At 41.9% G+C, this 13891-nt stretch overlaps 3 protein-coding genes across 3 annotated transcripts; all 3 read right to left on the reverse strand.

Moving 5' to 3' along the window:
• Positions 1 to 27: 27 nt before the first annotated feature.
• ugt5g1 (UDP glucuronosyltransferase 5 family, polypeptide G1) lies at positions 28 to 2535 on the reverse strand. The gene is made up of 2 exons (XM_044021194.1): positions 2338 to 2535; positions 28 to 1695 (listed from the first exon to the last, which is right to left on the reverse strand). Exon 2 carries the CDS (start codon positions 1690 to 1692, stop codon positions 106 to 108), a length of 1587 nt encoding a protein of 528 aa, XP_043877129.1. The 5' UTR covers positions 1693 to 1695; positions 2338 to 2535; the 3' UTR covers positions 28 to 105.
• Positions 2536 to 6172: 3637 nt separating this feature from the next.
• Positions 6173 to 8855, reverse strand: LOC122766386 (cornifelin homolog A-like). The gene is made up of 4 exons (XM_044021207.1): positions 8448 to 8855; positions 7715 to 7838; positions 7259 to 7413; positions 6173 to 6524 (listed from the first exon to the last, which is right to left on the reverse strand). Exons 2-4 carry the CDS (start codon positions 7818 to 7820, stop codon positions 6405 to 6407), a joined length of 381 nt encoding a protein of 126 aa, XP_043877142.1. The 5' UTR covers positions 7821 to 7838; positions 8448 to 8855; the 3' UTR covers positions 6173 to 6404.
• Positions 8856 to 9018: 163 nt separating this feature from the next.
• LOC122766385 (cornifelin homolog B-like) lies at positions 9019 to 13581 on the reverse strand. The gene is made up of 4 exons (XM_044021206.1): positions 13443 to 13581; positions 12485 to 12596; positions 12248 to 12402; positions 9019 to 10107 (listed from the first exon to the last, which is right to left on the reverse strand). The coding sequence occupies exons 2-4, from the start codon at positions 12582 to 12584 to the stop codon at positions 9946 to 9948; spliced, it is 417 nt and encodes a 138-aa protein (XP_043877141.1). The 5' UTR covers positions 12585 to 12596; positions 13443 to 13581; the 3' UTR covers positions 9019 to 9945.
• Positions 13582 to 13891: the final 310 nt, after the last annotated feature.

A 13891-nucleotide genomic window follows, 5' to 3' on the forward strand; every position in this document is an offset into this window, starting at 1 on the left:
ACTTACATATACTCACACACAGCAATATACTCTTAAAAAAACCTTTATTTCCTAGAATTTCAAATATGTGTCTTATATGTGTCATTCAGGTAATATTCACATTAGTTACTCTGCTTTTATCTTCCTCCTGAACCTTCGGCAGCAGAGAAGTCTACAGGTGAAGACTGCAGCCCAGATAAAAGCTCCTACGAGGGCTATGAGAAAAAGAGCCACATCCAAGCAGAAGTAGGAGTACCAAGGCAGACTAAAACCAGCAGCCCGCAGGTGGGCTGCTCCTTTGTTCCTGATGACATACTCAATCCAAAAGATGGCAGTGTCCATGGGAGTCATCGGCCGGTCGTGGTGTAGCTGGGAGAGGTGCTGCATGTTGGTTCGGTAGGAGGGAGTCTCCAGAACATCCTTTAGGGCCTCAAGGAAGTTTTCCTTGGTGATTGATTTCGCCTCCACCACCCGAGCTGCCCCACGCACCTTTAGCCGGTGTACATTGTCAAACTGGTCGAAGAGAAGTGGCATGCCAAGGACAGGAACGCCGTTGTAGATGGCTTCATACATCCCATTGGTCCCTCCGTGGGCCACAAAAATCCGAGTTTTGGGATGTCCCAGGATGTCGTTCTGAGGCAGCCAATTTACCAAGAGTGTGTTGTTCCCCAGGGATGAAGGCCTTTCTCCTGAAAACCTCCACACTACTTTCTGAGGGAGTTGAGCAAAAGCTGCTGCAATGGCCTCTGTGGTGTCACGAGGCAGGGCGGACACAAATGTCCCCAGAGACATGACCACCACCCCATGCTCCCCAGAGCTCTGCATGAAGTCCTCCAGGTCAGCAGGGAGGTGGCTGGCCTTTTTGCCCTGGAACCCCCCGATGTAGACAACATTGGGCATCGTGGGTCGAGGGAACTCAAAGACGAAATCTGCCCTCAGCAGCCAGATATCAGCTGAACGCTGCAAAGACAGCAAGTCAGTTCCAGGAGGGAAGTGTCGCTGGAGTAAATCTGAATACTTGGGGTTAAGGATGAAGTGCTGCTCCGCAACACTGTAGAGGTAGAGTAACATATTCTTGGTCCTTTCCTGAAAATCCATCTGATCGTCAAGTTCACTTCCTTGCACAGGAACATAAGAGACAGGCGACGGGGCAATGGTGAAGTGGCCCTCTCCATTATTAATCCAGCGCACATTAAAAACCATTGGCAGCTTGAGGTAACTACCAAGGATGACTCCGAGAGTCAGAGCAGGGTCTGTCAATATTAGGTCAAACTTGGCATCTTGCATTTTCTTCATGAAAACAGGGTCATCCAATATTTTGCCAGCCACTCTGGCAAGGATCTCATGGCCTTTTGACAATAAGGTTGTGAGCACATGCTGCTGGCAGAAGCTGCGTACAAAGGACAGTGACTTTCGGCATTCTATGACATCTTTCAAAATTTTATTGTAAGCTTCCCTGTCTGACTCGTCCTCCAGCATGGACACATTGATAGAAGTATAAATGGAAGAGTCACTTGGAATGTACCAGCTCCGGGCAGAGCGCAGCACGGTGATGTTGTGGCCTCTGGAGTGGAGCTCCTCGAGAATCACCTTCATGTTGACCCAGTGGCTGCCATCAACCGGCACCACCAGGATGTCGCTGCTGCTGCAGCAGGTGGGTTTATGCAGCAGGAAGCAGAGCCCTGCCAGGATTACTGGGATTGCACTGGGCATGTCCTGGAAGAAATTAGAGATCGATATGTAATGTTTAGTAGTCTCTCTGAACTTCAGTATGAAAAAAAAAAATCTATTAGTTGTGCTGTGTAACAAAGTCTGTTTTTGCAAGCATTTTCAAAGTAATAGAAACACAGGTATTGTGGGGAAAAAGGTTTTCAACGCTTGGAGAAGGATGGCACGACACATATGAATTATTTATGTGGATTACAGATTACAAACGAAAATGTAATGATGTTTCACACAACATCCAAACATTTTTTTCTTTTGCTAAGTGACTTGTCAGCTTGTAATGTGTGACGCCCCACAATAATGAGCTTCAAAGGCCATGCGTTATGTCATCGCATGTTTTTTGCCTCTCTCCTACTTTACACGTGTTACTCAGCACATAGTCAGCCTCATAGCGTTTTATGACTTCTGCAACACGCAAGAAATACTACTACTATCAGCCTTTTATGTGTGTATTAGTGTGTATATATGTTTGTACACGAGTGACCAACCACAGTTATACAGCAACACTGCTATTTGTTTCCCTGGTTCACATGATCATTGTAAATAGACGTAGGCTGTCCCAGCACACACAAAGAAGATCTAATCAAAGTGTGAAATGTTTTTAAGTTTAATATAGATACCCGGATAGCTCACCTTGTTGTTCTTCTTGTATCCAATTCAGGAATTTTGCCAGGAGCACCAGTTCCTGAGGGAGCCGGGTAATTCTGTGGTTTGTTTCACCATGTAAACTTTGACATAATATATGGGCCTCTTTTTCACCCTTGACCCAGTCAAAGTCCACTGCGTGAATTCTACTGCGGTCTAAATTGATGAGATCCCATGTGCAATTGGTCACAAGGTACACCCACTTGCAACAAACACAAGAGAGTTTTGGATGGTTTTGTTTCCAGTTCATCCCCAGCTCATAGCCTCCTTTTTTTATTCAGTATGTATTTTTCTGATTTACTTGGTAGATAATCTTTAAAAGCAGTTGATGCAATGAAGAGTGAAATAGGAAACTTCAGTGGTGAATTGTGAAGGGGGGTGGGGGGTGCACGTTCAGTGAGTGTGAGACGGGAGTGGCAGGGAATGAGGGAGGGAGGGAGGAAGCAGCAAGGTTTCACAGCAGAGGGAAAATAACGTGGGCATTTGGTGATTACAATAACGGCACAGTCATATCAGTGGACTGCACCCTTTCCCTCCTCTCCACTGCCTCTGTGGACTTGCATAGAGCTGTGAGCAAGAGTTAGCATCTTGTCCGCAGTACTTCATGTTGGTTCAGAATTGTGAGCTAACTTGTAGCGGTGGTTTACAGAAATTTATACAGAATTCTATACATCCCAAAGACCTGGAGATTAGAGATGTATTTATAATGATAAATACATATAGACTGCAAGGGCAAAATCAAGTCACTTAGATTTGTTTTGCAGTTTTATGACAGTGGTATTCTTTTGACAAACATCTTACAGACATGAAAGACGCAGTGACGTGTGAAATGAGAGCATTATAAAAGAAGAAATTGTCTCAGTGTTCAGGAATAAGATTTAAAATCAATATATAATATTGAGTAACATTACCACTAAACCACTGCACACTGTAAACTGTAAAAAGCAACTAAAATAAATATAGTACTGTGCAAAAGTGTCAAACTGTAATAGATTTTTTTCCACAGTAGATATTTGTGGATGCTTAATAGTAGGATGGATGTGTTCCAATAAAGTGATTGAGGAATAATTATACTGTACGGTCTTGCTAAAACAATCATAATTGTGGCATTAGACCTTTGCACAACACTGTAGATAATCTGCAATACGTCTTATTTAATTGTGCACTTCTTTTATATGATAGGACGAATGTCAAGTGGAGAGTGGTCCCTAGCATATCCAGCAGGGGGAGACAGCAACATTCGGCCCTTAGAAACAAGGTCCTGATTTGACAACACACACTGTAAAACACACTGTGAGACTTTGGTACACATGTGTGTGCGAACAAAGGAGAAACTACAAACTTGACACTGCTCCTAAAAGATTTTAAAGACAATATGAAGAAAAGATATTGAACGTCTGGCAGCAGGATTGTGTTTTTCAGCACTTAAAAGAGTAATATTGATCACTTTTTCGGGTTCCACACAGTTTAAGATTCTGAGTATAATCTGAAAGTAGAAGACAAACACACCTAACATGTAATGAAATCTATTCTATCATTGAAACAGTTTAGAGTAACAGTTGCTGGTTGTTGATGGACACATTTTTTTCCATGGTGACCACTCATAAAAACACGGAAGGCATGAATACATGGTAAACATGTATTTCATTTTTCTCGTGGGACTCCCTCTGCATTCATTGCACCTTTTTTTAAAGTTGGCCCAAATATCAGAGCAAAGCTCCCGAGACACTCGGCCGTTTCAAAACCTTTCCTTCCTTCAATTGTTGGACGACATGACACGACTCATTTCAATCCACGTCACGGTATTCACACCATTTACTCGCATACCTGGCATGTTCTATCCCTTGGTGACAGCTGTTTACCATTCATCCAAACACCAGGAATTTCACATGAACCTGATGTTAGTGTTATTTTACACTGACTGACTTTTTTTTTCAGATTTGAATTTGATTAATACTCACCGGGTTTTGAAACCACTTTGACCACATGGGAAAAAAACAACTGACTGTCCATTGTGTTTGGCCTCTTGATACTGTTTTGTGTGCATCATGTTTATTCTGCTGTTGTGCGTGCCCATATAAAGTTCCAGTGTGTAAAATGTTGGTGAAATTATTTTCATTTGACATAAACTGAAGATAAATGATGGAAGTAGGTCAGCTCTCTTAAATTAATTTGAGTTTTGATGCTAACAGAAGGCTACAAAAGTTTTACAACACACTTTGAGGGGAAGGGTGAGGCAAGGGATATTCAGCTGCAACAACACATTTTTACACACTGTTCCTTTTATCAATGAACGGTTTTGTGCAGTAGTCTGAGGGCACTGACCAGCTTATATATGAGCAAGCTGTCAGTTAGTGTAACTCATACAACTTGTGTATGTAAAGCTCAAGCATGTCTTGAATAAACCTGGTAATAATAAACCTAGACCTTTTTTTTATTTGCTGACATGGAATAGGACAAACTATTTTTCAAGTAAGGTCAGTTCACATTAAATACTTGACACTTTAACCTCAAGATTTGTTCAAATAAATCTAATGGTGGCCAAATACCTTTGCACAGTACTGTACTGTATCTGTCTAAATCCAAGGGTCTGCATTTGTCTTCTGGGAATCAAACGCACCTCCTTCTAAATTAAACACAACACATTCTACCACTGAGCCACCGTAGAGTTTGTCCCACATAATATGATGTTGTTGTTTAACTTTATTTCAAGAAATAGTGTTTTATTAGGGTCTGAGCACAAGGTGCGAAGGTCCCTATTTATTCCTGAATTATGTTTGTACAAACACTATCTGTTGTTCCAAATCAGAAATCTGTGCCGAGATAAGCTCTGCTTCTAAATCATATTCCAGGTTAATTACATTTGCTTATGAAATGAAGAGATTTAAGGGAAAGTATTTCACTTGTCCTGTGTTGATGCATCTCCATTTCCTCCTGTGTTACATCAAATAATATCCATCAAAACTATTCGTTCTCCAACTATGTTGAAAAGGACACAAATTTTAGATGCATTATTTATTTAATGTCAGATACCAGGGGCTGCAATACGTAACCTCACCACTAGGCTGCACTAACTCCCATACACAAATCTTCTAGTTGGCAGCTTGTAAGTTTGGCACAGAAAAGAAACCAGTTAAATTAAACGAATGTGCATATGTCTTTAATTTAAATTAGAATTTATTTAAGGGATAGCGTCGTAAGATGTTGCATCTCATTTTGAGGGGGTCCAATGTGCACAAATAAAACAAACAAACAACCAAACAAAAACAACAGCACAAGCATACATGATAAATACATGGAAACAGACAGCTCTCACACCCTCCACCCTCTGCCATCAGCTGATATTTTCTTTATTTAACAGTCCCCTGATATATAAATCTCTTATGTGAGGGAGCCCTGACTGGGAAAACTCAGCAGCTACAGTTCAGTTAAATAATACACATACAAATATACAATACAACATGTAAAACAACAGTCCCACGTAAGCACAGGGGCGATTTCTATCCAGGGAGGTTGTGCTATCGATAAAACATAAAGAAAAAGACAGAGAACAAATTTAACACAATGGTGTGGTGAAATCTGTTAACTCGGTGGTTGTGACTTCACACAACTTAACATGTTCTAAAATGATAAGGGAAACATTTCCTGAAAGAGTGAATACAGGTATAGTGGATCTAAGAAAAAGAGGGACATAATAGTCAGATGGGGCTTTGCTGTGGAAATACTTTATATGACATACCCACACCTATATACATATGTGCATATACATATATATATATATATATATATATATATATATATGTATACTGTATACCGTCACAACAAACAAACGTGGTGGAAAAATGGATGGATTAAAAATGATTAAGTTCAAAATTGTGCCACAGAGGCTAAGAATCTGCTTAGCTTTCCTTGTCCTCCCAGGAAAATAATGAAACTTTCATGATCTAATCAGCTGCTCAGTGACATAGCACAGAGGCAGACGTACTTGAACCCTCTCATATTAGTGCACCGCGGCTCTGAACTCCCTGATGATGATGTTCATTTCACTCAAGATATCAGCGCGAGATGGTGACAGAGAAGACGGGGTTCTTCCTTGTTTTGATTTCTCTTGCGATCTGACACCAGGTGCAGGGCCCACAGAAGCAGGACAACACGCAGTCTTTGCAGATCGAGCCCTACGAGGATGGAGACACACAATATGTTGACATAACGTGAAAAAAAAACAAAAAAAACTTTTGTGTTCTCCTATTAGTCTGACTATGTACTGAATTGTATTTCTCTTAGTCCGACTATCATAATCACCACCTAGCTTCATGGAGTTGGACACATATTTAATTCAATACATTGATTCCCCTCTAATGCTTGTATTGTATACATAGACAAGAAAAGCACTCCAATTAAACAGCATAACTGTACTGATAGGAGTAGAGGGAGCAGCGGGGTAAAATATGGAGTATGAAAAATGCACAGTTATGGAATTTAAGTCCAGAAAATAGTGATTGAGACCATTACATCCTCCAGAAAATGCTTGACGTTATAAAACAAGTGAGAAAGACTTCCATTCAAACTGAATTCTTTTGGAAACTAACGGTATCGCCCCCTGGTAACTACTAGACAAGTATACTGCTGTTTTCTTTTGTCTTACTTGCTGCATCCTAATCACAGCTCAGGATCTACTTTAAGAAGATAACTGAAACAAAGGAACAGCCCTCTTTAACGACCCAACTCAACTGCGTGCGCTCCCGCAGGCTGATAAGGAATGTGAAACCAGATTGTGTCAAGTACAAGTATTCAAGTCATCAGAGATCAGATAAAGAGTGAAGGCAACAGTGACCTTTACGCGGGATAACACTGTGCTTTGAAAGTGTAGCTAAGGTTGAGGGTAAAACAGCTTGGTTGGTGTCTGTACCTCAATGCCATATCTCGTACGTACTGCCACCCTGAGGGATGTGGTCATTGGTGGAATGCATCCATAAGCGTCTAGCAGTGGTAAACACACACACTCCCCGGCCTCGTATGATGTCTTACAGGTGAAGCAGGGAAGGCACCAGCAGGCCAAGCAACCTGCAAAAAAGAAAACAGCCAGGTCACATCAAGAGAAGAAGAGGAGGAGAGATAAATTTAATACACACATGTGCGCACACATTTATAGACTGATCATGCACAACATTGCTTAAATACTTGGTTACCCCCACTGATCACTTATCTGCCCTCTGCTGGCATTCCTGTGATTTGAATGGATTTAGATAGTGTGCGTTTGTCTCAGCACGTGGACTCAATACTGTACACACAATCTCTCCCATCTTATCACGCACTCTGTAAAAAACAGAGTCAGGATATCGGCACACAAATCAAGATCACTCACACATGGGCAGGTCTTCACAGCAGTCACAGATGTCAGAGGTCCATTGGTTGGATACAGTGGTCATGACATAGGGTTGGGGTTGGGTCATCACCAAGTTTGTCGTCATGGCTGCAGCTTCAGTGAACTATATCAAACGAGCAAATCATCACATACTCTGTGTACTTTTTTAAATGTACTGGACTCCTCAAGATCATATGTTATGCCATTGTAGGTTTATGCATAAGGAAGATCTTGCATTAGATCACACAGGACATAGTGGTCATGTGCCCCGTACTGTAATCCGTTACCACAGTCAATAACTTGCTCTGACAATGTTGCCTCACACCACCACCACTGAACCTCCACCTGTTTTACATCAGAGTCTAACAGTTTAACATGTTGTTAAATGTCTACGTCTAACTGTATTTCAATTTGTTGAAGAAAATGTGGGTGATGGTAGAAGTGCTAATCAGGACCAGGTTGTTTGTGGCTTGAAAAAGATCATGCTGCGTAAAAGTTACTCTCTCACATATATACCCAATTGACTTACTACTGCATTTTGTGTATACTTTGTCACTTTACAAATGTTGATTCAACACCTACAGCATACAACAGTATGCACAAATGCACCATTAATACTGTTCGCTACGCAGTGTTCAGTCGAAATTAAATGTGGTGAATCATAGAAACATAATGCATGCTCTTATAGTACACAGTCTACAGCACAGTATAGAGCCATCTTTATTTGTCTTACCTTCGCCTGGAGAGCGTGAGTGGACGACTGACGAGTTTGCTGGCCAGTGTGGCGTCTTATAGACCCGCTGATGCGTGGTGAGCGTGACAGGACATTAGGGAACGTGGCACCTGACTGGTCTGTCCAGTCTGACAGACATCAGGCTATCAGACCGTCACGCATCCTTCTAAAGCTCAGACGTCATCATGCCACAAAATGACTTCATCTTCGCCATGAGTTCGTCTCAGTTTTTCGATGAAGGAATGTGATAAGAGCAGGAGACAATGTTCTAGGGTATCTGTCCTCTATGCCTTCATAACACTGACAGAAGGAGACTTTTTTTGAGATTAGCATCTGATTTATTGGAACTGATACAAACTATTTGAATGATCTGTATGTTTGTCGGGCCACACGGTGGTGAAGTGGTTAGCACTCTCGCCTTGCAGCGAGAAAACCCGGGTTCGAGCCCCGGTTGGAAAAAGGGCCTTTCTGCATGTCTCTAGCTGTGTGTGGCCCTGCGATGGACTGGTGAACTGTCCAGGGTGTACCCCGCCTATCGCCCGATGTAGCTGAGATTGGCACAGCACCCCCCGCGACCCTCTGGTGGAGGATAAAGTGGTAGATGATGACTGACTGATGAAACACGTGTGGTAGTCTTGTTGTGACTCATCTCAACGTTTTCACTCTGAACATGTCTGCCAACAGTCCAGCCCAAAGTTACATAATGAGCATATGGAGGAGAATGTGATCCTATGAGGAAAACCATGACCTTTTGTCCTTTTTTTTTGTCCACTTTATCACTTCATTTCAGCCAAATGCACCACAAGCAGTTAACACACAATCACATTCATATCCACCTGAAGACGTCATAAAGTAACATCCAGTTGCTTCAGAAGCGTTAGTTTACACTTATCAGATGTTTGCAGAGGTGCAACATACCATCCTAGTAAACAGGTTGTTAGTTTAACTTTGTAATATTTGCTGTCCATAATATAATTATGGACAAGTATAATTTGTCTTGTGATGTGGATGTCGGAAAACTGTGGATGAATGTTTTGTTCCATGTTCATTGTGTTAAACTGCAACATGGTGGCACAAGATGGCGGACTCTGTAAAGCGAGGGCCTTGCATAAAGTACAAATCAAAGGCTTGTTCTGAGGCTACGAAAAGTAAACCCTTTATTTTAATATATGGAAGCTATTATACATTTATACAAACACACTTATGTGCGGCATTCATTTTTTAAAAGTTCTACCAATAAACCCCCATAAGTGTTTCACACTGGACCTTTAAATGACCTTTCTCACGGTTCCTTCTCTTCATTTTAGACAAAATCAACTTGCCTCTCAGTGGGATACATTGTGACCCTGCTGAAGTATCTGAGCTGAAAGGGAGCGGCTGCAGGATGGAGGAAGTGTGATTAAATCAGGCCCTGTGCTCTGGAGGACTGGTCGCAGCAAGAGTAAAACCAAGAAAAAAAAAAGAAAAAAAAAAAGAAGAAGAAAAGTGTTGGATATGTCTAGACTAAGTGCGCCCCCTGCAGGGAGGTCAGGGAAGTGTATCTGCCTGATGAGGAGGAGGAGGCGTGGGATGCCGCTCTTCTCTTCAGCTCCCTGGAGATCTGGAGCCAGGACAGTGGATAGCAGCAGCATCCGTACAAGCAGTCGCTCCACACACTCCCCTGTAAGAGACAAAGAGACGATGCAGAACACTGTGGTACTCTCTTATAAGCTTCTTTCATGTTCATATTTAGGATAGCAACATTTACAGTTTGAAGTGTAATTTTTTTCATTTTCACCACTATTGTTATTCATGACAAAAGTAAAATGGAAGCGAGTTTCCCATCGCCGAGCCTTTACTCTGTAACAGAAACCATGATGAGTGTGTGAGCAACATCAAGGTGGAGAAGCTGGTGGGTGAGATTTGGTAAACTGATGGCGTCTGAGAGAGAGAGAGACAGAGAGAGAGAGACAGAGAGAGAGACAGTCAGAAGGCAGGTGCTCTGTGCATGAGTCAGCACTGCAACGCCAAACTCAAGAGTGTTTATCTCCTTCAGCTTCAGTTCTGTCGAGTCAAATCATATAACATTATATCACAAAATGGCTGCTGTGCAATAATAAAAACAGCTTTTCAAGATGTACATCATTAAGTGCTTCATTGCAGCAGATGAAACCGGGCAAACAAAATAATCTCCTTTAAAAGAAACTCATTCAAAGAATTTGGCACACAAAGCAGAATTAAGTCTCAAATAAAATCTTAAAGGATGTCACTGACCTGAGTCTTTTATGAACAGATGACTCAGAAACTCTTTTCTCCCGTTATTTTTTCATGCATGTGCAACCTTTTGTTAATCCTCCACACATTTTATTGATTGATGGCCATCCGGATGTGGAGAGGATTTCAACAAATGACAGACTTTCTTCTTGAGCATCAGCATCAACTCTACTCTGTCTCTATAGTGAATTCAACGTGGGAGGGTGATATTAACTAAAATGACCAGTCTGCCTACATCCTTGGATGCACAAAACACAACATAAAAACCTTTTCAAACTGTCAAACCACAAAGCTTGCACGGTGCTTGTTTTGGGGAGGTAAAGACCACAATGTGGAGCAGAATATCAGAATTTGCACGGAAAGCTCATCCAGAATCCATATCAAAATGGCAGAGGTCAGATTGACTCTCTTGACACACTGCCGCCCTTAGTCAGAGAATGTTTCTCTTGCTTTACGAACAACATGCTGGGACTCGTTTATATAAGAACTTATCTGGCATCTTTCTTCGCTCATGCTTTGCAGTATTGACAGCGATTTCTTTCACGGCCCACTCCACCTCCAGAAGAGCAAGCAAACATAACCAACCACCTCCTTCTCTCCGATGGCAGCGCTCCAGCCTCTGCCTGCCTGGCCTCCAACCGTTCCCACCTCCTGCTTTGTCTTCACTGTCCCAGAAACAGCTTATTATCCACTGTCAAACTCACACCTTGTCCCTGGTATGTGCTGTTTGCCTGTTGAAAATCTGTTGCCGTCTGTGTTCACACGTGCACGTGTATGACAAGTTTGATGCATCTTAAAGAGTCAGTTAGCTGTTTATTCAGTAAGTTAGTTCCAGTTCTAGGGTGTGTATGCATCATCCATATACCGTGTATCCTTATCCGATGTTTGCTCAAAGCGTTTGCCCACATTGCTTAACACTCAGCGTCGTTACTCACGTCCAGTAAAGTTGGAGTTATTTCCCTGCTGTGCTCTTATTGTGTTTCATCACTGAAACCTCTCATTGCCTCCTAATTATTCAAAGCCCCAGCAGCTCGGTGTAAATGAGCTGGAGACGCAGCAGAGAGCAAAATCCATCAGCCACATTGTTCGCTCTTACGTTTATCGACAACACCATGCGCTTACAAGGACCACCCAGGCTGATTGAAAGAATTTCATCACAAATCTAACTCCCACACATTCTCCTCGCTCCAAAGAAAAAAAAACTTTCATACCGGGAAAGACAAATGTGCACCATGTCCATGTGGTAGAGTGGATTTCCAACACTTAAGTTAATTTAACACCGTGTCCGAGTGGATTTCCTAGGGGGCATTTTTCTCAATAACTCTGAAAGGGTCGGTGAAATTTGATACTGCGAAATTTACTGTGAACATCTGACCACATCTGGCACCACAGAAATGTCTTTTAATTCATCATGTCACCCCAAGACATTTTGTTAGCTTTGTGTGTTTGCCATGTCTCGTCTAATGTATTCTTCTTCTTTTTCGTCTCCTATTATCATTATTATTATTAGTATTATTATTATTATGATTATTATCAGTGAGTATTACCTGTATGCCATATCTTTCTCTGACAGATGCCCTCATGGCGAGTGCGGCCGGCGGTACACAACCAATACAATCCAGCAGAGGGAGACAGGGACATGCACCCACTGCACTGGTCACCTTGCAGGTAAACAATGGGAGGCAACACAGGGCAAAGCAACCTAAACACACAAAAACATTTTACAAAATGCACTGACTGATCAGTGGTCAGATACACCGTCACATATAGAGTTGTGTACTTACAGTCCCCGATGTCTTTATGGCACTCACACAGACCAGTGCTCCACTGATCTGCCTCATGGACCCGACTCTCCGGTTGGACCTGGACCACCCGCTGAGACATAGTCTAGCAGAACTGTCCATCCACAGTAAAGTATCGCACAATAAAATACACAAGATACTGCAGAGGAGCAATTACTTTCTGGTTGTTATGTTCAAACTTATGACTTTGCAGTTGTGAAACTTGTGAAGAATGGGTCATGGGTTCTCATTATATTTGCTTATATGCTTAAATTTCCTTCTATTGTTGTAAAAAGCACATATCAGACCTCTGGGATACATTAAGAATTATTCTTATGTACGTTTGAATACAAAACAACGCATTATACTGTTTTTATGCTGATGATATCATTTTGTATATTCATCTGTAAAGCAATGGCGTGAGATGTGGTTAAAGTGGTGTAAATGTACTTTCAATCAGAACTTAACATAGAAGAAAGACAGTCTATACTACATACATCATTTGCATCTGTAGTCCCTGGGCTGGTGAACCGACACAAGAATACACACACACACACACACACACACACCACTGAGCTTGTGTAAACATTGCTGGTTACTTATTGATCAAGTCCTGTGTCAGCTGTTACAGTATGTTTCTTCCAAAACAAGCAAATCAGCAGAACACAGAACTGATATAAAATCCATCGGCGATTATAAATGGACCGGATCACAGGAATCCTCTCTCTCAGTCGAAAGATAACAGTAACAATCCTGTTAATCCTGTTAATGCTGGAACAAACTTCCACACTTCTTTAACACTGCTCTGCTTTTGGTTATTCTTCAACCACAAACCTGACTCACGGGAGGATTTGTCCAAATGACCTTTCCTTGTCGTTGTGTGTGGTACAGCAGATAATTAGAGAATGATTCATTCTACACAGGGTGAAGTCTGAGTGAAAATATGTGATCAGGGACCTACCTGTTTTAGAGTTAAGTTATTTAAAATCCTTGGAAGAGCAAGTGACTTTTTCTCTATTCCGGTCTTCTCACTGTGACTTTCACATTTGTGTGTGTGTGTGTGTGTGTGCACTTTGCTTTGCTTACTGCAATGTTTTGGTGTAAATATGAAGCTGCAGTGCCAGATACGATGGGTAAACATGTCCCTCCGCTCCCATGACTGCTGACCTGCATTATTTTGGGTCTGCAAACGAGAGTTGCTGATGACTAAGAGGAAGCCCTGACACTGTTAATCCGAATCAGCTATTTGCTCACCCACATAAGACCAATTCCTCAATTATCAGTTGTTGCCCCTGTGGAAAAGGAGAGTTTTTCTGGTTTGAGAGTCTCAGCACTGCACGCTCCAAATCCTTAACGGTTGACTAACTGTCCTCGCGATCCATTTTTGATCACCGTTTGGATCCGTTTTGG

Source organism: Solea senegalensis, linkage group LG3 (genome assembly GCF_019176455.1).
Source record: "Solea senegalensis isolate Sse05_10M linkage group LG3, IFAPA_SoseM_1, whole genome shotgun sequence".
Lineage (NCBI taxonomy): Eukaryota > Metazoa > Chordata > Actinopteri > Pleuronectiformes > Soleidae > Solea > Solea senegalensis.